The sequence below is a fragment of the Arachis hypogaea genome, unplaced genomic scaffold (assembly GCF_003086295.3).
Source record: "Arachis hypogaea cultivar Tifrunner unplaced genomic scaffold, arahy.Tifrunner.gnm2.J5K5 arahy.Tifrunner.gnm2.scaffold_55, whole genome shotgun sequence".
NCBI lineage: Eukaryota > Viridiplantae > Streptophyta > Magnoliopsida > Fabales > Fabaceae > Arachis > Arachis hypogaea.
In genome coordinates this window covers 1,133-25,690 of record NW_027255484.1, presented here as the reverse complement: position 1 = coordinate 25,690, position 24,558 = coordinate 1,133, and the positions used below count along the sequence as shown (strand labels likewise).

At 31.1% G+C, this 24,558-nt stretch overlaps 1 protein-coding gene across 1 annotated transcript; it reads right to left on the bottom strand.

Annotated features, from left to right (window-relative positions):
• Positions 1-8,744: 8,744 nt before the first annotated feature.
• Positions 8,745-9,333, bottom strand: LOC140183432 (uric acid degradation bifunctional protein TTL-like). Its single transcript, XM_072231852.1, has 3 exons — positions 9,175-9,333; positions 8,958-9,026; positions 8,745-8,861 (listed from the first exon to the last, which is right to left on the bottom strand). Exons 1-3 carry the CDS (start codon positions 9,331-9,333, stop codon positions 8,745-8,747), a joined length of 345 nt encoding a protein of 114 aa, XP_072087953.1.
• Between the last annotated feature and the right edge of the window lie 15,225 nt (positions 9,334-24,558).

Here is a 24,558-nt window from a genome sequence, read left to right as displayed (position 1 = left end):
ACGAGGCCCTTAAGTTGATAGTGGTCTATGTATGTTCCGGGGTCCCATACTTTATTTGTTAACTCCTTTTCTTCTTGATCTTCATGCTTCCAATAGGGTAACAAACTTATTGAATTTTCCTTGTAACTCATACTCATCATCCTAATCCCATTAAATTTGGCTTCACTCCACCTTTGAGACTCAAAGTTTGATATTCCATCCTTTATGCACCTTGATTCAAATTGTCCACCGACATCTAATCCGTTCTTACTCTCTAGCCCACAAAGAGCTCTAAGTTGACCGTCCGTTTCTAACAATGCATATTGATATGGGCCAAGAAAATTAAAGGATGAGATGATTACCCACTCAATTTGTGATTGGGACGGCGACTTAGCAAGGAAGGTATCCAATGGTCTTGACATTGTAGGTTCCACTTCCTTTGGCTCCTCCATGATGATTTCCATCTTTTGATAACTTTCTTTAAATTCTTATTGTTTGCTAACTTCCTTCAAACCTTTATCATTGATCAAATTATGTGTTGGAGGTTGCGCACCCTCCTCAACATTGATTTCACATTCAATGGGGGAAGCTTCAACAAGATCACTATTGTCACTTGATGTAGAGTTATTTTCGTTGATGGAATTTCCTTCTTGTTCAACCTCCTCTAGGTCTTCCTCCACTTCTTTATTTTCAACAATCTTCATTTCCTCCGCTTGTTGCAACACACGCTCCATTTCCTTGCACTCAACTTGAGACTCTAAAGTCTCCCTCATACCTCCCTCTTTGGTTGCTTTCTCACAATCATCCGTGAACTCATTTCGGTTGTGATATGAATCCCAAGAATCTATCTTTTGACGGATGGTTGCTTGAAGTCGGTCCATTTCTTCCTTGAAACGATCCCTTAATTCTTGTTCCGCTTTATTAACATAAGTAGGATCATATTGCTCTTGGATTAATGGACATTGATATGCTTCCATGGAGGTTTGTGGCGGAGAGGAGAATTCATGATATGGTTGGAAATGGGATTCATCAAAGCTTTGAGGTGGGAAGTTGTTTTGGTTATTGGTAGAGGGTGGAACTATACGGGACGTAAATTCTTGGAGGGTAGAGGTGAAACTGGTGAAGGCAGTTTGGAGTTCTTCTTGCTCTTGAAGAATGATACCAAGTGTATCATGCATGGGGATTTGGGTTGGAAGGTAAAGATGTTGGAGTGGAGGTGATTCAAGGGTTGCTTGTTCATAATCGTCGCAAGGGTATGCGTAGGGGGAATATAGATTTGGATCATATGTAGGCAATTGGTGGAAATAAGGTGTGGGTTGAGAATATGGTGTGTAGAATGATGGTGGTTGAGCGGTATAACCATGATAAGATTCATCATATCCATAGGAATGATATGCATTATAGGAGGGATTACCATCATAGTAACTTGAAGGGGAAGGTTGCCATGGTGATTGCTCATATGGATATGGCTCCCTTCCTGAGAATTCGTCTATCCCATAATGTGAGCCATCATTCAAGTTTTCATCGCCTACAAAGTAGTCATAGTCATATCCAAAACCACAAGGACGAGAATTCATAGTGGCAAATAAGAACAAAACTAATAGAGATCTAAAACTAACAAAAACTAACAAACGAACAAAAGACAAACATATTCACAATATTCACATATTTACATTAACCAAAAACATGGCACTCATGCGCATTCCCCGGCAACGGCGCCATTTTGACGAATGAATTTTTGCCGGTATAGAAATTATCAAGTAATCAATCGTAGTATAGTCTAAACCGACGCAAAATCCATCATCAAACAAATCTACAATCTATAACCGAGAGTATTAGTCCCGAGTCGTTCTTCCCTAGGAATGCTACAAGGATGCATGCTATTGGTTAAGTGGTCTTTTGTGGTTTAAAGAGTGTAGCATAAAAGTGTGAATAAAAGAAAACAACAATCAATCAATATTAAAAGCCTTGGCCAAGGTTGAACATTGGAAGTCCCATCACTATAGCTTCATTCAATTGTGATAACAAAGGAGTGTTGCTTTACTTAGTTAACCCCTAATCATAGAGGAAAGTCAAGTAAAAGTAATTAACTCAAGTCACAAGTCCTAGTCTTACCCTAGGGAAGTCTAGCTTTAGTGCACTCTAAGTCAATTAGCAATCCTCAATTCTTAATCAACAATTGACATCCATTATTCAAGTGTCTCCAATGACTCAACCACTAGGCCAAGTGAGGAGATACTACTCCATATCTAAAGTTGGCATTTTCTCAAACACTTGGAGAGCAAGAATGAAAGACATAGCAAAATTGAGAAGAGATTTAGAATTAAAGCAATTCAACACAAGAGATTAACAACAATCAACAATGAACAACAATGAAAATGAAATCTTCAATGAATCAATAGAATCCAATAACAACAAAGTTGAATCTAAGACTTATGAGATTAGAACAATTACAAACACTAATGAGATTAGAGAAGAGGATCTACAACATGAACAAAGTAAATTGAGTGTTGTAATAGATCTCACCAAGGAATGGTTGAGAATTGAGAAAATGAAGATGAATCCTAGAGAGAAGTTGGAGTTTCTCTCTCTACAAATGTAACTAACTAAAAATATCTACCTAAGGATCTAAAATGAGTCTATGGATGTGAGTGTGTGTCCATCCCCTTCAATCCTTGGCTCTTATATGCATTTTGGCGCCAAAGTTGGTTGCTGAAACCTTCCAAAATCGCCAGGCACGTGTTGCAATAAAAGAATCACGTGCGGACTACGACGCGTGCGCGCACGGTACGCGTGCGCGTCCCTGGCTCATTCTGCGATGTGCGCGCGAGCGCCTTGTGCGCGTACGCGTGCTTGGCCGAGATCAATTCTTTGGCTTTTTGTGCTTCTCTCCACTTGCATGCTTCCTTCCTTGCTTCCTTTGATCCATGCCTAGCCTATTTCAATCCTGGAATTACTAGCAAACACATCAAGGCATCTTATGGAATCAAAGAGAAATTAGAATTCATCAAAATAAGGATTGAAAAGCATGTTTTTACACTTAAGCACAAATATGGGAGAGATACAAAACCATGCTAATTCATAGGCTAAATGTGACAAAAGGTTATCAAAAATACTCTAAATTCAATACAAAACAAACCGTCAAATTGGGGTTTGTCAACCCCTTCCCATCATTTTAGCAATGATGAGTTTAGTTTAGTTATCTAAACTACCATCCATTGAAATGTACATCCCATCATGCTAGTTGTTTTTGTATATTTCTTGGTTTAATCTGCTAAACTAACTCCAATATTCTTTGTATTCTTCAGTTTTTATTCCTGATACTCATTGGTTTTTTTTTATTAGCAGCTAGCATGACATTTTTTTCTTGAAATTTTCACTTAAAACTTCCTTCTTTGATCTGAAATGGTGATTGTACTTTGGTAATGTCAACTTCTTTCCCTTTGAAAATTTTAATGCTAGTAAATTTTTTCTGTTTCACTTTTTTATTATTATTTGCATTATTATTCTTAATTTATTAGAATATTTTTTTAGATTTCCTTCTTTTTTGCTCTTGAAGTTTTGACCTATTGAATATTAATTTTGGACTGCGATTCCTCTTTAGGCTGAAATCATTTTCCCTTCTCATCATTTATGACATTTAAAACCTCAAATATGATGGAATAATTTTCTTTTTTTTCAGTCTGTTTTACCTCCCCTGATTTTCTTCCTTTGATTCAGGGATATTTTTCTGATTTTGTGTCATGTGAAAGCTGTTGGTCCAATTAAGCATATTCTATGGAATAGAATTATCATTAATAGAATTAATGTCACCATGTGTGAATGCTGATCTAGATTCTTTGTCTTCTATTGATCCAATTTTTTTGCATTCTATTTATTCTTTCTCTTTTTGACCTTCATTTACGTTAGTTGTTGTTAGTTCCAATCATCAGAATGAGCTCTATTCATATGATTCTAATTACTAACACCTATAATTACATCCTTTTTGTATAAGTTTTATGATTTTTCTTTGGGCAAACATTCACCTTATTATAACCATATTTTCAGCAATTGAAATAAATTAGATATAACCCCCTCGTATACTAACATGAATTCATTTTTCAAGATTGAGAAAGTTGGAACCAATTGATTTAAAAAGATAAAGATAATTGAAGACAGAAAATTAGAAAAGATGAATGAGATAATAATTATATCGTTAAATCTCTTGTAAGAATTTTAGATTCTGCAAAAGATTATTGAATTAAATCTCTCATAAATTAAACTAACATCCGCTTGACATATAAAACGATATATTAGGTTCAGATTAGTTCAAATTGAAAAATATAAAAATGAGAAACTATTATTATTATTATTATTATTATTATTATTATTATTATTATTATTATTATTATTATTATTATTATTATTATTATTATTATTATTATTATTATTATAGAATATACTATACATTTTTTCTCTGATACTCATTGATTCTTTGATTAGCAGCTAGCACGACATTTTTTTTCTTGAGATTTTGATTTAAAATTTCCTTCCTTGATCTGAAATGGTGGTAGTGTTAACCTATTTTTCTTTGAAAATTTTAATACTGGCAAAATTTTTTTGTTTCACTATTTGATTGTTATTTATATTATTATTTTTAATTTGTTAAAATCTTTTCTTAGATTTTTCTTCTCTTTTTCCTCTTAAAGTCTTGGCCTGCTTAATATTAACTTTGGACTGCGATTTCTCTTTAGGTTGAGATTATTTTTCTTCTTCATCGTTTATGATATTTAAGACTTTAAATATGGTGAAATAATTTTCTTTCTTTTTAGTCTGTTTTACCTCCCCTTATTTTTCTTTCTTAAGAACTATCCATGGTCCATACAAAATTTCTTCCTTTGATTCAGCGATATTATTCTGATTTTGCATCTTGTGAAAGCTACTAGTCCCATTAAATATATTCTACGAAATAGAATTATCATTAACAGAATTAACGCACCATGTGTGAATGCTAATCTAGATTCTTCGCCTTCTATTGATCCAGATTCTTCGCCTTCTAATTTTTCTTTCCCTTTTTGTCCTTCATTTACGTCAGCTGTTGCTGGCTCCGATCATCAGAATGAGTTTCGTTCATAAAATTCTAATTACCAACATCTATAATCGCATCCTCTTTAAATAAATTTTCATGATTTTTTTTAGACAAACATTCATCTCATATTTTCAGCAATTGAAACAAATTAGATGTAGTTCCTCATATATTAATATGAATTTTTTTCCAAAACTGAGAAGATTGGAACCAATTGATTTAAAATATTAAGAGAATTGAAAGACAGAAAATTAGAAAAGATGAATAAGATAGTAATTACACTACAACAATTTCGGCAGATAGCGGTGGCCGGTTTGCAGCGATTGTAGAAATCCGCCGCTGAATGTAGAATAGTGGCGATTAATGCAGCGGTTAGTCGTTGGAGTTGCTATCCGTTTCACATCTAGCGGTGGTTAGGATCAACCGCTGCTAAATGTAACAAAATTGCACACATAGTTGCTGAACCAATACTTAATTTTAGCGGTGGTTTTATTCTAACCACTGCCAAATTTGCTTCATTTCTCACTCTCATATTTGGATGTAGTCTCGTTTTTTAAAACTAAGAGAATATAAATTACTTTATTTCTCATTAGTTTCATTAATGTTGTTCTGAATTAATGTTGTCTTTCACAAATTTAGAAAGTTTTTTTGGTAAATAATTTGGGTTTGCCTGTATTTGATTTTTTGATATAGTCTAATTAGTTAATTTTGATCAATTTGTTTGAGTCACTGTTACCTAAACCGTGACACCAATTTCTGGATTTGTTTTATATATAAAAGATTAATCACTTTTGCATTTCATTTTTAGGTCTTTTAGGATTCTTTGTTGCATTTTCTTATTTTACATATGTATATAATAAGCTTAGTAAAAACAATAAAATTCTCCAAGAAATTTATCTATAGGGCACCACTCCAATTGATTGAAAATTTTTGTGTTGAACTTGCTTGAACTATACATTGTGGAACATGATTTTTGAGCTAAGAACACAAGCATGTGAGTTTTGAGCCTAATTGTGTGGTTACATCTTATAACCACTTATTTCTATTCTTGTGTGCATTGTTCTCTTTCTATGATTGTAATCTTTAATTTGTTTGATTCTTTATGTCCATTATTCAATGTATACATGCATTTATATGATTGAGGCCATTGTTTCATTTAGCTCACCTACCTAAATAGCCTACCTTTCATCAACCATTGTTAGCTAACTTTGAGCCTATTTTAACCCCTTTGTTCTTTAATTTAGCACATTATAAGCCTTTAAGCGAAAAACAATAAATGTCCGTAATTTGGATCTTTGATTAGCTTAGGCTAGTGAGTGTGTGTATCATTCAAGTGTGAGAAAACTTGGGACATTAGTTGGGGTAAAAGGGTGATTTTGCTTTTTGTTGAAAATATTGAGAATTGGGTACATACTCATGTGTTAATTAAATATAAAACCATATGCATTGACGCTCTTGTATATATTTTAGTTTGAAAAAACTGATGATAAAGAAAAAGAAAAGAAAATATATATATATATATATGAATGAAAAATAAAAGAAAAAAATAGAAAAGAAATAAAAAAGAAAAACAATAAAAAGGGGACAAAATGCCCCAAAATAAAGTTCAATAAAAATCAGTGCATATGGGATGTGAATTGAAAAGAGAAATGCATGAGTGTGTGGAAAAAGTGAGGAATATGGATAGTTAAGTTAGCTTTCAAATTGTATAGGTTGTTATATAGGTTAGGTGGGAAGCTTAAGTTTATCAAAGATTCAAATTCTAGTCCACTTAACCATATACAATCCTACCTTGACCCTAACCCCATTACAACCTTATGAAAAGTCCTCATGATAATTGTATGCATGCATGAAATAACTGTTGATTGTTAGATGAAAAACAAATCTTGGAAAGCATGATTAGGGGAGAATTGAGTGAATAAACTCCAAACACTAGAGTGATTAGAGCGGATACACATCCGGTGAGGGTTCGATTGCTCAATTACATGTTTTCACCTAAAATCATCATTTTTCTTGCAAGTTTGTAAAAATCTTCAATAACTCAATTCAATTGTGGATTTGATTTGATTGCTATTACTTTAGCCCTTATGCTTATATATGTTTTCTTGGGAATTGTTTTATTTTGACTAAGTAGTTGCATTCATTTAGATAAATTTCATGTAGATAGGTTGCATTTAATTAGTTTGCATTGATTAAATATTGGTACCCTTTGTTTCTTTCTTAATTCTAGCATGAAGACATGCTTGGTTTAAGTGTGGGGAGGTTGATAAACCCCATTTTTAGGGGGGTTTATCTTGTGCTTAATTTAGGGGATTTTATCACCTTTTCTCACATTTATTTAATGAAATTGCATGGTTTCGGGATTTTCTCCTAATTTGTGCTTAAGTGTAAAAACATGTTTTTAGGCCTTTAATTTGCTAATTTTAATTCATCTTTGATTCTACTAGATGCCTTGATATGTTTGTTAGTGAATTCAGGATGAAAGGCTAGGGATGGATCAAAGGAATGAAGAGAAAAGCATGCAAAGTAGAGAACTCATGGAAAATAAAGGATTTGGGGAGCATTCATTGACGCGCACGCGCGACAGACGCGCAAACGTGAATGAGAAGTCGCATGGCGACGCATAACAGACGCATACGCGTGGATGGAAAATGTCAACGACGCATACGTGTGACCCATGCGTACGCGTCGATACTCGCACGTGACCTCATTAAAGTGAAATGCTGGGGGCGATTTCTGAGCTTCCCAGGCCCAGATCCAACTCATTTCCTGGGGCTATTACATGCAAAATTCAAGGGGGATCAAGGGGGTGATTCACACATTTTAGTTTTAGAGAAAGATGTAGAATTCTAGAGAGAGGCTCTCTCCTCTCTCTAGATTAGGGTTTTTTATTTTCCTTTTTAGATCTAGATATACTTCTTCCCTTACTTTAATTTTCATTTTTTGTTGTTCTAGTATTTTACTTCTCTTGTTGTTTCCTTTATTTTGTTAATTTTAGTTTATGAACTCTTTTGTTGATTTCCATTTCCTTTTAATGCAGTTTATGATTTCTATGTCTTTTTATATTTGCTTTGGTTTCCTATTGTTGGTCTCTTGCCTTTGTAGTTATAGTTTCCTTTAATTCTTTCAATTTATGTTGTTTACTTTTATTGCCCACTAGGTGTTTGATGAAATGTTTTTTTAGTCAAGAGTTAGATTTTTATCCTCTTGACTTGTGTTGAGTAATTAGTGACTCTTGAATTATCAAACTCTCTTGTTGATTGATAGTTGGAAGTTGCTAGTTGACTTGAATGCCACTAAAGCTAGTCTTTCACTATGATTTGACTAGGACTTGTGGTCTCAAGTTGATATCCACTTGACTTTCTTTCATAGTTAGAGGTTAACTAAGTGGAGCAATGGACAATTCTTGTCACAATTGATGATGATAATGAGGATAGGACTTCTAATTCTCATTCCTTGCTAAGAGCTTTATTAGTTGTTATTTTATCTCTTTTGCTATTTACATTTCTTGTTCCTTATTCCAAAACCCCAAAAATACTTGTTCTGTAGCCAATAACAAGAATACTTCCCTGCAATTCCTTGAGAGACGACCCGAGGTTTAAATACTTTGGTTTATTTTTATTGGGGTTTGTACTTGTGACAAACTAATTTTTGATTGAGGAATTGTTTGTTGGTTCAGAACTATACTTGCAACGAGATTTCATTTGTAAAATTCTTTATTGACAACAATTTTCTCTTCATCATGCAATTCTATATTCTTCATTTCCTCCTTTGATGCAATATCCAACTCAAGAACATAGTTGTTTCTGAAGCGCGTCTACATAATACCAGATATAGTTTATAGTATTTTTTTTTTGTAAAATACACTACTTATTTACAATGAAATTTTTGAATTAGGAATCTATTCTTTTACCTTCAATTTAGCAAGTATTTCAGAAGAACTCTTTCCAGATGCACATGCCACAAAAATATACCCAAACCTCTTTTTGTACATTGATCCCCATTTATGAAGTTTTTACATGTTTAAATGTTAACATAACAAATATTATTCCAATACATTTGGTTCTTGTATATAAACTTAACATATACATTATTCAATTAATCAAAAATTGTATACCTAATGAACGAACCTGTATGGTATAATTGTTTGCCGTTTTTAAGTATTTATTAAAACAAGAGTGTCCTGATGTAGCCTCCAACCAACACCTAACATTCACTTTACGAAACCATATGTCTCTAGCAACAGCAATTGCATGTTCCAACGATGAGAATGGCGAGGCTACAGCCATTTCTGTAGTAAATGTCGGGCTTGCACAGCATGATGAAAAGTCATTCTTTTCCACTTGCCTTGTTATTCCATCATTTAAAATAACTAATATTTATTAGTCATAACAACATTAAAATTAGTTAATAATTATTAGATATGTTATGTTTAAATAAAACTGACATTAAGAACAACAGCATCAAACAATATAGATATCTCATTCTGGAATAAATGTAGATAAACAAAAAATGGAGGAAATGGGAAAAAGCTTTAATTTATTAAAGCTGTTAATCTAGTAAAGAGTTCATTGAAATACGAAAATGCAAATCGTGATGTAACCAGACAACTATATACAAAAACTAATTGATAACTTATTAAACACACAAATCTTCTTTAAAAATTACGTTGTACAATCATATGTTTCATTCTGCAACATCATCAATATTTTCAGAAACATTGTCTGTGGGGTCTTTTGTATCATCATCCCTTGCCAACTGTAACTCTCCAATGTCCTCTGTCGTTGACATGTTTAACCTTGGCTGTGGAGAGAAACCAACTTCAGCTTCTTCATTCTCTTCTCCCATGTCATACAAGTCTTGTGGCTTCACATGAACAATTACGCTCCATTCTTTATCTACTTCATCGTCCACATAGTATACAAGATGAGCCTCTGATGCCAATATGTACGGTTCATCGTCTTCTCGATCACCAGTGTGTATTGAACGAGAGAAGTTAACACTAGTAAGACCCAAATGATCTTGTTTGATTCCTCTAGTAGTAATCGTATCCGCCCAAATACACTTCAACATCACAACTGAGAACCGACAGTTATAATTCAATTCAATTATGTCTACAATTTTGCCATAATATGGAACACTAACAGTAGCCACTTTTTGGTCACGCATGCTTGCATAACTTCGTGTATTAGACGAGACATATACTCCACTATTTTGGGATTTCATCCCTTCATCCTTTGCCATAGTTCTAAACTTATACCCGTTGACATTGTACGCCCCATAACGTCTTGCTTGTAGTCTGGGTCTACATTCGAGGCATTTAATCTCATTTGAATACTCAGTGCTCTCCATCGGGCCATTTAATCTCATTAAAGTATTATAGTATGTTTCATGCTATCATTTGACCTTGGCATAATGCTTACTGTATGCTAACCTCTTGCTTGAACCACTGAACAAATTCCTTGTGCACAATGCTATCTATTTTTTATTGCGACCTTGTTTGACCTCGTAGCATTCTCTTTGTTTTTTTGTCTAAATGAACTATTTGAAATAGCACAACATTATTCACTAATAATGAAAGGCTTAAACAGATTTATCTCCGAGAGTTTAAATTTAACATAAGATCACTTACTCAATAAATTCAGAAACAGCCTCACAGTTGGCTAGCACGTGACGATGTGCTTGATGTTGTTCCATTTGGCTTAGCTTAAAATGAGTTGCAACCCCTACCGCCTTTCCAATTTTCGGAAACATTGTTTCACAGGCATTAGGGATCACTCCACTAGGTTGATCATCAACTCGCACCGGTCGATTCATCCTAGTCTCAATATCATCCAGATATCTAGAACAAAATGTTAGAATCTCCTCAGATAAGTATCCCTCTGTAATTGAGCCTTCTACTTGAGCCCTGTTGCGCACATATTGCTTCAAACGTCCCAGATACCTTTCAACGGAAACAATGTCATATGAGTAGTACAATTTATTAATGAAACCGCATGTTGTAAACAGGTTTACATAGGAACTAACCTCTCTATTGAATACATCCACCAATAATGTACTGGGCCACCAGTTTTTACTTCTTCTACAAGATGCACGATAAGGTGTACCATGGCTGTGAAGAATGATGGATGAAAAATCATCTCCATACGACACAGGGTGTGAACAACATGATTTTAGAGTTTATCAAGTTGTAGAGGGTTAACGGCTTTCCCACAGGGTGCTCGAAAAAATGATGAAAGATCGGCAATTAAGTACCCACATTGGCAGGTAGTGCATTCTTGACCAGAATTGGAAGCAAATGTTCTATCAGAACGTGACAATCATGACTTTTCAAACCATACAACTTACGCTGTCGCAAGTCAACACAACGCATAATGTTGCTTGAATAACCATCTGGAAAGATGACATGTTGAAGAGTCTTCAGAAATATATCCTTTTGTGCATTTGACATGGTAAAAACTGTAGAAGGATATTTTCCACCTTCGCGCGGCCACAACTCCGACCTTATGCCCTTGTATTGTAAATCCTTTCGAGTTTTCATATTGTCCTTTGACTTTCCACTATCGTTTAATATAGTGAACACTATGTTATCGCAGACATTTTTTTCTATGCGCATAACATCTAGGTTATTACGTAGCATATTTTCTTCCCAGTATAGGAGTTCGAAGAAAACACTGTTCTTCTTCCAATTTGATTCACCCATGTTGGCATCTTCACCATTGTATCTTTTTTGTCCTATGACGTTTGTCATCTTTCCAAATGACACGTGAACATTTGATTGTTGTCTTAGGATATCTGTTCCAGACAACATCTTTGGGATCCCTGTTTTCTACTTGTCCGTCAAATCTTAACTGGTCCAGTCTAAATTTATGACCCTGACTTAGAAACCGACGATGACCCATAAAACGCCATTTTTGACTATACGTCAATTGATGTGCCTTAGCATCAAAATTACAAATAGGTCATGCTAACCTGCTGTGCATATTCCACCCTGATAAGTTTTCCAATCCTGAAAAATCGCTAATAATCCACATCAATGCCGCAAACATCTTGAAAGTGCTTTTCTTGTTAGTGTCGTACATTTCTACCCTATCCCATAATTGCTTCAACTCATCAACTAGGGGCTGCAAGTAAATATCTATGTCATTTCCTGGCATTTTAGGCCCAGGAATAATCATAGATATGATAAACGAGGTCTGGTTCATGCAAAGCCATGGAGGAAAGTTGTACGGGATAAGAATAACCGGCCAAATAGAATACTTTGTGCTCATGTTCCCAAAAGGATTAAATCCATCGCTAGCTAAGGCCAGGCGAACACTACGTGGGTCTGATGAAAAAGAAGAATTTTTCTCATCAATTTTTTCCAAGTAATAGCGTCCCTAGGATGCCTCAAGAAATCGTCACTATTGTGACCCTCCTTATGCCACAACATGTTTTTAGATGTTTTGCTGCACATGAATAACCGTTGTAGTCGCGGTATGAGCAGAAAGTACCGAAGAGTCTTTGCTGCTATTGGTTTCCCATTTCTCCTGACTTGAGTTTTTAGCTTGAGAACAGAACCCTTCCGCGTCTTTTGCTTCCATCTTGAAGTCCCGCAGCGTTTGCACCTTGTCAAATTCTTGATCATCACCCCGGTATAACATGCAATCGTTTGGGCATGCATCTATTTTCTTGTATTCAATACCCAGCTTCCTAATAATCTTTTTGGCCTCATAGAATATTATCTGAAGTTTAGCGTGCTCAAAAATATCTCGCAACAAATCTAGGATCATTGACATCGCCTTGTCACTAACACCACACATGCACTTTATATGGTAAACTTTACTAGAAATGATAGCTTCGAGTATTTTGAATATTTGGGATATAGTTCTTGTTCTCCGTCTGCAAGTAAATCATCAAAATTTCTTGCGGCACGACTTGGCCCGTCATATAAATTCGGAAATTCTTGTTCATCATCGTCAACATCTTCATCCATTGTGGTGTCATCGGCGACATGTGGAATTGAGAATTCAAATGCCTCGTTGACCATTTGCGTCATTGGATTTACTTGGGAGAGTGGATTATCGTTTATGCACGTACACCTTGTGCCCTCGTCAGAGGGTTTTTCGCCGTGATGAAACAGGTGGTCGTACGTATCTTCTCTTGTTTGCATATAAGTTGAAAGCCACACTTTGAACAAGGACATTTTATCATTCCATCTGACGATGCATTAGCAAATGCGAAGTCTAAAATATTATTCAATCCTTAATTATATTCTGCACTGTCTCATAGTTCTAAAATCTAACTTTTGTCCATATCTAATATAAAATAACAAAATTTTATAGTTCTTAATGTAAAACATACGAACTATTGGAATTATAACTATTTTAGTAAACAATGACAATATATTAAACACATAGCTAATTAAAAAAAAAAACAGAAGATAAATATTAATATTGATTTATGTATTTAACTCACACTCTGTGAATTTTTTCACCCATTTTTATTTTTAAATATTAAAATTTTGGACTTGAATTTCAATACATTCTTTCAAATCAGTAATCTTATGGTCTTATTTATATAAGGTAAATTCACATCGTCATTATTATTTATTATTCTCATGGTATCTACTATGAGGTAGAACGTTAGTACGTTAATTAATACTAGTAAAATTAAATGGAGTTATCTATTTATTTATTTGTTTGTAATTTTTATATTTGTTTGTAATAACAAGATAATCTTTATTTTATAATTTTTTGCCATTACCCTAATTTTTTAAATTTTGCCTACTGATTCGTAATATCTAGGGCAGACCACATAAAGTATGTTTGACAATTACGTTAATAGTTGATATTTTGTATATATTTTTTTCTCCTCAAATTTTTTACTTGATTCACATGAATATGCTAGTTATTATTGGTCTTAATAATTTTATTAGTAATTTTATTATCATCATTAATAATTTTTTATTATATTTTAACCATTTTTATTTTTTGTTATTTTATTTTTTAATTTTTTTGTTAATGTGAATTATTGATTTTGTTAAAAGTACAAAATAAATAAATAAAAACAGTCTATACATAACAATAGAGTCACAAGTAACATAATTTTATCGCTCAAAATAAAATTAAATTAAATAATACTGCGAGTTTTAGTATAACTATAAATTCATTTTTGTTTGATATTGTAAAATTTATAAATTAAACTCTTGTGTATAGTTTACTATTCTAATTTTTTTTATAATGTGTGAAATTGTTCATATTAACCATGATCAATTAAATAAAAGATTAAGTATAGTGTAAAAAATTAGAACCCAAAACACCCATGCAAATAAAGTTATTGAGAGTACTAAAAAAAATACTAATTTAAATTTATTTTTTATAATGTAACAAATAATTATTAACATTTACTACAAACAGAAAAATTATTGACTTTTATGTTATCTTTAATTGGCTAAATAAATAATATTATAAAATTGAAAAATTATTGACGTATTAAAATAGAGTACTATAAAGTAACAAAAAAGAATACTATAAAAAATATTAAAAGACTAAATATATTTAAAAATATTATTATAATTTAATTTTATAATTCTTTAGTTATTAACTAATTATAATGCAATAAGTGATTTTAATTAATATTACTAAAAAAATATGCATTCTACCAACATAAAACATATTTTGCTATAATAAATCATAAATTTGTTTATATACTCAAATCTCTCATAAAAATTTTGTATTTTACAAAAAATTATCAAATTAAATCTCTCATAAATTAAACTAACATCCACTTGACATATAAAATGATATATTAGATTCAGATTAGTTTAAATTAAAAATCTATAAAAATAAAAAACTATTATTCAACTTATTATTATTATTATTATTATTATTATTATTATTATTATTATTATTATTATTATTATTATCTCATATGTAATTTTTATACACAATTTTTGATAATAAAATTATTTCATACACAATTTTTGATAATAAAATTATTTTATATTAAATTATTTAAATTAAGAGAAGAAAACTGCATATTAAATTGAAAACAAAATTTCTAAACTATTATAGTTTATCATCAGTTATGATTCCAATGAAACTTTTGGCACTCAGTGAAGAAATCGAAGACAAAAAAATGAGTCGATCACTTTCAACAAACTAGTTCTGAGATTGAAAGAAAGAAAATCTAAGAAAAAAGTAAAATGGACCTGCCACTTAGAAGAAGCATAGTGGCAATTCGTACGCATTATTATCATTTGTCAAATAAATAAACAAATTCCTATTTTATGATAAACATCATACATCATCAATTTATCCTCGAACATAAATCCAAAAGCAACCTCCTCCCAGTTTTAATTTGATGTGATCGTAATCAAACTTCATGGTTTCCAAGAAGTTTATGAATCGTAATAATCTTCATTTCGACGTATGCATTGTTGCACTCACCACGTGATACAGCTATATATGGTATGTAGGGTGTGTATGTCTTTTCTGAATGAAATAGGTCAATGAAAGAGCGAAAGAAGCATGAGTTATGTTGAATAAATAATTGTCTAGGTGGAATGAAAAATAAGAAAACCAAAACAGAAATTTTGAAGGTAAAAAACAGAGAACTAGTTGACCTGTAAATGGATATATATTTCATCCTAGTACTCCATATTAATTTTTTATTGAAGTATGCTATTAATTTTAGCTAATACTTTTTAAATATTGTCAAAGTTTCATAACTGTTGTAATTATTATAATTATAATCATCATAGAATATGCTATATATAATAAATAAGAAGATATATAATAGATTATATATTATAAATTATTTATTATCTATAATCTATATATTATTTATTTTTGTATATATATAATATAACAAATTAACAATTCTGTTAGATAATCAAAAAAAATCTAATCAATAACAAGCTAACAAGCATTTTTAAACTTCACTTCATATTTATTAATTATCATTAATAAATTATTATTTAAATTTTAATTTTTAAAAAATAAATTATTCATTATTCATTATTTACCTATATTTTTCATAATACAAATGTTTGTAAGGTGGCCATGTAACTCATGTTTTCCTTCACGCAAATGACCAACTTTGGAGATTAAGGCTTTTCTCCCTCGCGTGGCTGTAAAACCACCTTCATTTTTTTTTCCATTTAAACCCCCACTCATAAATTTTCTAGCCCCACCAGCCCCATTTTCATACATATTAATACCCCTCTTCTCTTCTTCTCTTTCCTTATCAAATATTATTATGCTTGCATTAAAACCCTAGCTTTTCCCATAGAGGTATCTATATATATATAGTCATCAAAAGAAAAGAGTAGTAGTGAGGACGTTTACCGATTAGACATGAGTGCAAGCACAAGCCGTGGCGGCGGCCGCGGCGGCGGTAGCAGTGGCGCTAGTGGGAGTGGTACCAAAGGTAAGGGTAGTGGCGGTCCTTGCGGCGCTTGCAAGTTTCTGAGGAAGAAATGTGATCCGGGATGTGTCTTTGCTCCGTACTTCGATCCTGATCAAGGTGCAATCTACTTTGCATCGGTGCACAAGGTTTTTGGGGCTAGCAACGTTGGTAAGCTTCTTTCCAAAATTCCAGTTCATAAGAGGCTTGATGCTGTTATTAGTATTTGTTATGAAGCACAAGCACGAATGAGAGACCCTGTTTATGGATGTGTTGGTCAAATCTGTACCCTTCAACAACAGGTACTATTTATTTTCAAATTTTCAATTGAGATTACTCGTCATATAACATAAATTAAGATGATTACTCATCTTACTTTATTTAGCATTTATTTTACACTACAACAATTAATGAATGTAAAATAAAATAAATTATGATGAATTTTGGCTAAATTTTTTTTGTTATTAAATATTTTTTTATTTAAAATTTTCAATTGAGATTACTCATCATATAACATAAATTAAGATGATTATGTGATCCATTCTGATGTGTTCTTCGTAGTTCATTGTTTGCTTCCTTTGGCTATCTTAATTCTACAATAAACTAATTAAATAAATATTTAGGTTTTAGTAATCTCATCTTCTTATGTATTTTTCACCTTGACTCGGGAATAAATAAATTTTTAACGTACAAAATATATAATTATGATAGAATACACAAATTAAAAATTGTTATATTTAATTTACAAGGTAATATGTTGAGTGTATAAAAAATATTATTTTTAATGCTATATATTTCGATTCATTTTAGTATAATTAAAAGTATTTTAAGGACATGATGAGTTACAATAAGGAAATAAATTTCTAAAAATAAAAAATAAAAATACAAACTACCCATTAACTTTTATAATACATTTAACGCATAACAATTTAAAAAAAATATAATTAATTTATATTTTTTATTCAAAATTCAAATTTCGAATACTTGTTAATTACCAAGACTTTTCTGAATATACATTAAATTTTAAGAATACGAAAACAAAACCAAATTTATAGTAGTCTTGTAACTTCTTTCATTTTAATTTGTTTGTTAGCAAATAAATGAGAATGGATTAACAACCCCCATTTTCAGATGTTCACACCGCTTTTGGATGGTTTTCGTGCCATTTTTGCACAAATTAAGTGAAAGCACGAAAGGAGAGACTGAAATTGAATCTACTACTTTCAATTTTGTATATGTTGATGAATATATAGTAATTTGTTTAGGAAAGCCTCTAATAAACGAAGTTTAATTTATGTTTTAATTCTAAGATGAAAACTCACGTACAAATTAATATTTAAAAATTATTAAATAATTTAATAAATTTGACTAAATTATCATCTAATAATTCTTAACTATTAATTTCACACGAAAATAATTATATATAAATCTTCACCTAATTCTAATACGTAAATAAAAAGATCTCTCTAATCTGCATTAGTATTCCTTCAACACAATACCTTATTACCAGAAATGCTTTGTGTGCACCAAAAAATAAAATAGAAAAGAAAAGAGAAAAAATTGTTAAAAAATAATATTTTAATTTGTTTTTTATTTTATTTTTTTTATAAAATTTTAAAAATAAAAATGTAAATCAACCCATCTTAAAAATTACCAGCGAATTTCTAAACATTTCAATGAAATTAAGCCACAACTCTTAATTAAATTATTAGACCGGTTAACAACAAATTTAGAAAAAAAAATGATCAAATGATAAGTGGTTGGATGTAACATGAATTTAGTTCTTAGTTTTTGCTGGTTTTAGGGGGATATGGTTGGTTAGTTTCTAGGGCTTAATTAAACAATATTATAGTCACTGTCTTTAATTTTTTTTTCTAAAGGACCAAAATATATGTATTCTGATATTTTTTTTCTTAAAATGAACATAAAAATAAAAATGAATATCACATTTCATAACTTTTAATTACACTCATTTTCTTTCAAACAAAGCTACGAAATTAACATGTAACTCTAACTTTATTATCAGACATACAAACATAGCTTTAGTCTCACTTAATCAATAGAATCCACCTAGTGAGTTAGAAACTTGTTGTATTTCTAAGACAATTTTTTTTAATACAGTTAGAGTAATACTTTAAATTAATTAATCAGTTTCTATTTTCTAGAAAAATATAAAACTAATTTTTTTAAGAGTATATACATACATAAATCTCCAAAAATTTTTGTGTTTTGACATTTTTATCCCAAAAATTTTTTATTACGTTGAGATTTCTAAACTTTACAAAAATAAGACATATAAAAATTTTTGTCACACTTTCGAAAATTTATTTATCGAATTGAAAATAATAGGTCTGAGTTAGTGGTAGAACTTGAAACAAAAATTTAACATTAAAATTTAATAATAATATTATTTATATTAAAATAAAATTTGTAAATATAATTATTCTTTAAGTTTGTTACTAATAAGATAATAATCAATAATTCTATATATAAAAAATATAAAATAGTTTATAATTATACTCTTTAAATCTTTAGTGACTTGAAATCTTCAATAATTGAATCAGAACTAAATTTTTCAGCAATTTCTTTCTCAATTTCTTTTTTTTTATTATTTTCATTGCTGAAAATGATTGCTTGTTGTAAAACTGGAAGAGTTAATAGGAGACGAATCAATCTATCAATCAAGAGAATTGCTTGTTGAATAAAGAGACGCGAAATACGAATAAAGAAACTGTTAGTGAACCTGGGTACTTTAAGTCATAATAAAGTATTTAAGCCAATTGAACTATTTTTTATTTTTTTTAAAAAATACTACTAATTTTTTTTATAAAAAAATTGGGAACCATAGTTCCCATTATCTTAACTAAACTCCGCCTCTAAGTCTGACTAACGTACAATTTTTTTGAAACAACAAATTTTCCTATCTAAAATTTCTTACTATTTGGATATATACTTTTTTTAAAAAATATTAAAGATTAATTATTTTTTTATTAATAATTAGATATCTAATATTTAAAAAATAGAGATCAAATTATTATTATTATTATTATTATTATTATTATTATTATTATTATTATTATTATTATTATTATTAATTAATTAATTAATTAATTAATTAATTAATCCGATATAAAAATTGTTATTGGTAAATTTGAGATATATGTATTATGGGGTTTCTGAATGAACATCAATGTGGATTGTATATTACACATGTAAATATGGCATGAATTAATGTTGTCCATACTCGAGTTGCATGAGATGGCTTAACTGTAGATCAAAATTTCTTTTTCACAAAAATTAAGTTGGGTTTATAAGATACAAAATCATCTATGTGAAAAGCTCTTACATAAAAGAAGCGCACTAAATGTTATAAATTATTCGTTTAAACTTTAAACTTTGAAAAATGATGATTCATAGTATGTATGCCTTTTTTATAATAATTTTCTTTTGAATAAAGTTATATAATTCAAATTTATTACTTTATAAATTAACACATTTTTTCTTATGATTTTAAAAAGTTGGGATGTTCTAAGTGTGTACGTAAAAAATCAGTTATTAAATTAGTTATCGGTATAAAATATATATTAAAATATGAAATAATATTAAAATAAATTAAATAATATATGTATTTATATACAATATCTAATATTAATTTAATAATTAATTTTTTATGTGTACATAGTATTTTGTTTGAAGATATTTAAAAAATATTTTTTTAAAATTAACTTGTGTTTATTACAACTAAAAAGTTAATAAAATCTTATATATTAATAAATATTTAGATTTACTCTTAATTAAATTATTGATGAAAAATTTTATTTGCAATCAAATTTTTTATTTATGTCTATTATAATTATTTTAAATTTAAAATTATTTTTCTAAATACATTATTATTGTTTGTGTATATTTATTGAAAGTTATTTTTAATTTACTAAATATAAATACTACTATTTAAAAAAATTATCTTTTTAAAATCAACTTTAATCAACTTCTTACAAAAAGTAAAATATTTATCAAATTAAACATAAAATTTATTACAAGTTTGATACACAGACATATCCCATAATGAGACCTTAATTAAGTGAATGAAACTCTCTAATAATGAATCATGAAGAGAGAATAATAAAAGATGTAAGGGAAAAAGTTTCTAAGAGTATAATATTAGTGAGTATCAAAAAGTTATTACTATACAAAATTCAAATTCATAGTTTCATTTTTTTCTTTGTACAATATAATTAGGTGAAAACTCAAATATAGTTAATTTCATATAAAGATAACTAAAATTCGTTAAATAATTTAACAGATTTGACTAAATTATCATCTAACAACTCTCAGCTATTAATTCCAACTATACCTGAATTTTCATTTATAATCATATTACAATCAATTATCTAAATATTTTCTTGTATAAAGATATTGGTTTACATAACCATTCTTGATTGCTATGATAGGATCTTTTTCTATGATGTATGTTGTTAAACTTGCTTATGCTACTTATGAGTATTGGTTAACAATAATAATTTCTCCCCATGAAGTGAATATCCGCGAGGATTTACCTGTCGAGAGATGAATTTGGAGAGTATTTTCTACTCATAAAAACAAAGAACGAATATCCGATTAATAAACGGGGTAGTGAAAGTAGGAGAAGAAGTATCCTCCCGTGGATATTTGTGTAATACCCATTAGTATAAAATTACTATAATATCTCCAATATATATATATATATATATATATATATATAATATATATATATATATATATATATATATATATATATATATATATATACACGTCTCTGGTGGCCGTGGTTTCGGTGGCTAGTAGTGGCTATAGGTTGACCAACCAATGAGAAACTGACAGTTGGAGTGTGGTATATTGTCCTCAAGCCTTGTATTAATTTGTTAGTTACGATAAATCTTGGTTAGTTTCTTAAGGCTAGTGTGTAGATAAATGATTAGCCAAGGATATGGATGTCATTTAGTGGAATAGCCTGTTGGCGATTGAGGGCATGGCCAGCAACCACAAAAATGGGCGAGATATGCAATGGACATTGTTAGAGAAAATCAGCGCGCGATGGAAGAAAGTCATGTGGTTTCGATGTCAAATTTTGTGGCTTAATCACTCTAGCGACAGCATCTCCGTTCTTCAAGGACATCAAGCACCTGAGACATATGAATGATGGAGACAGCGAAGCTTTTCATTTGAAGAGAATATCAAGCACTGCAAATCAAGCTCGAGGGTGGCAGAGAGAAGGCTTGAGGACCTTGTCAGCGCAGTGGTGGTCCAACCACCAACAGAGCCAGAAAACTCCAGTGCACACCAAAGATCAAGCAGCAGCGACAAGCAGCATAGACACATGTAGCAATACCTTCTGTTGAGGCGGACTAGGTCAGATCCAAGTGCATCAATGATGGTGGGATGGAATGGGTGGATATCTTCTTGTAGCAAGTGTAGAGAAAAGGCCGGCAAGGAAGGTGGAGCTGATCTATGGTGGTTCAGTAGAAGAAATGGGTTGGGATTAGGTAAGCTCTCTCAGTTCGGGTCGAAACCTGATCTATTTCACTCAGGACTAGTTTTTAGCCCAAATCTAAACACCAAAAGACAAGAAAAGTTGATTATCCACATCTATATTTCAAGTTTTTTCGTGAAAGTCAACCGCCACGTGTTATGTTATTACAAGTTCATCACTCTTAGCCACCATAGCCATGGCTTTCCCAAGCCATATATATTATATATATATATATATATATTATATATATATATATATATATATATATATATATATATATATATAATTAAAAACCCCTAGATTTTCTTATCTGCCTCACAACCTCACCCTTGCAACCGCCCTCCCTCGCTCTCAGTCTCTAGATCACTATTCACCCACTCTCAATCTCACTCTTACATAATCAAAGCCTCCACTCATCAGCCTCATCTTGTCATCTCCTCAACCTCATATTCGTCGTATTTTCCTGTTTCTCCTTCTCAAGTCAACCACATATCTTATCGTCATGTTGTTCTGCATCACACCATTCATCGCCGCTCCAGCACGTCACCGCCTTGAATTGTCGCTGCCTGTAGATTGTCGCGTCTTGGTTGTTTCCTCCTCCATCTCACTTCTCTGCTCATCTTTTCTTTTTCTTTTATATTTCTTCTTCCAATCTTTCTTCTTATGCAAAGTTTCAATCTTTCAGTTAATCAAGGATTTGAGACGTTCTCATCTCTTTGGAAGGAAAAGAAAGAAGAATATTGAGAACAATGAAAATGTTCTATTTTGCATTCTTTTAGTTCTATTTTGTATTTTTGTGAATGTAATATATTTTATTGTGTATTTAATGTTATTTTCTTGCCAAATCTGATCTAGAATGGATAGAAAACAAATCTGATTTAGTTATGATGTAATCAAATAATATTTCTCAAGCCTACGAGAGAGGATTGACACCGATAGGGAATGGTTATGGTACCTCGACTGTTAAAAATAGGTATTCACTTGCTTGACTGACAAGGAGAAGTCTGAGAGAACTTACTCGAAGTGGGTTTCTACTTGCTTGAGAAAATCCATACGTGTAGCACTCAATCATCGTTTTATCATCCAACATGTTATCTAGTGATTTCATAAATATGGAATGATATGTATTGCAAGAGGGTCGGCTCATGATTCAGGCATTCCAATCTTACATGTGTAAGGCAGAAGCTTCCAAAAATGGTTTTCCAAAAATGGTGATCAAAAATCGAATCATTATGCGTATCTTGGTGATCGTTACTTTGGTTTATTTCTTTTTGGCTGACTCATCTTCCTGTTCTATTGATCAGAAGCATCCAGCAGTGCCGCATTGTCACGTGATCCAAAAAGGTGGTCCAAATTGTCAACTGGGTGGCGAAAATACTGCCCAGTTGGTGGAGGTACCTACCTTGGGTTGCACACAACCTTCTTAATGAACGTTATGTTTACAATAGAATATGACCACGCTTTAGAGAAATGATAGTAGTTCTTTGCGGTATGTTTCGAGATTAGAACCTAGGAACCGCTCATCATAAATAGGCCAAATATGCGGACTGGTGGTAGTGGCTTGAAATAAAATCCGAATCATTTTGATAGAATATGAAACCTTTTTTATGACATTTTGGTTCCTGAACCAATTTTAAATCTAATCCCAATGACTTCTCTTTCTTCAGACCTTTTTTTCTTTCTTCGTAGCTATTGCAACCTTCTATTCTCTATATCAAATGGCTAGTAGAAACGCAGTGGGAGCTCAAAACTACGTTTAATGGAAGCATTTCGGGAAACAAAAATGGGCATTTTCTTTTTTAACGTAATTTCTACTCTAACCCTTACATTCATGTACCCTCTGACATTTCACTCTTCACTCATCTCAAAGTTTTGCTTCATTCTGGCTAGCTTACCAACTGACTCAGCTTTTGAGACAAGATTATAAAAATCTCTTATTTAACAATTTTAACTTTATAGCTTGAAAAAATACACAGTAATCTGTCTGCCAAAAAGCAACAAGTCAAATATATATGTTTGTTATATAACAGTAATAGTAACATATTAAGAACTTTGATAATAAGTCAATCGAGAATCTATGATGATCGATGATTGAATGAGGAATAAATGATTTCAATTATTAGAAAAAAAATATTAACTAGCCAGTTAGATAGGATATGCAAATTAAGATATAATAATTTAACAACAGTAAATAAATGCATTGATAAGATAAAGGTTAGATCTAAATAATCAATTCATTTAAGAGAGGGTTATCTATTTATAATAAAAAGGATATCAAGTCTAATATCTTCAACAACATTATTAAAAACTACAAGAAATATAAATTCCTGATATCTGGGTCCTGGAATGCAACCTCAGGGATGATATATGCAACTATTAATTCAGGGACTTCTTAGGCTTGAATATAATTTCAAGGACCCACTTGAGACTTAACTCTTAGGAAATGTTGCTTTAGATCATTGTTACCTATAGCCCCCAGCCTCTACTTACCTAATTGTTCTTACACTTTCACACTTACTTTATGGTTGAGTTATGTATCTCTGTTTGTTCCAATCGACAATCTTGATTCTAAACAGAGCCATTACTATACCTCAAAAGAATGACTATGTTATCCAAA

Coding starts and splice junctions, on each gene's coding strand:
- LOC140183432 (XM_072231852.1), bottom strand. CDS start 9,333: ATGGCTGTAGCCTCGCCATTCTCATCGTTGGAACATGCAATTGCTGTT. Junction 9,027..9,174: donor CAAACAATTATACCATACAG/GTTCGTTCATTA, acceptor ATGTACAAAAAG/AGGTTTGGGTATATTTTTGT. Junction 8,862..8,957: donor AAATACTTGCTAAATTGAAG/GTAAAAGAATAG, acceptor GGTATTATGTAG/ACGCGCTTCAGAAACAACTA.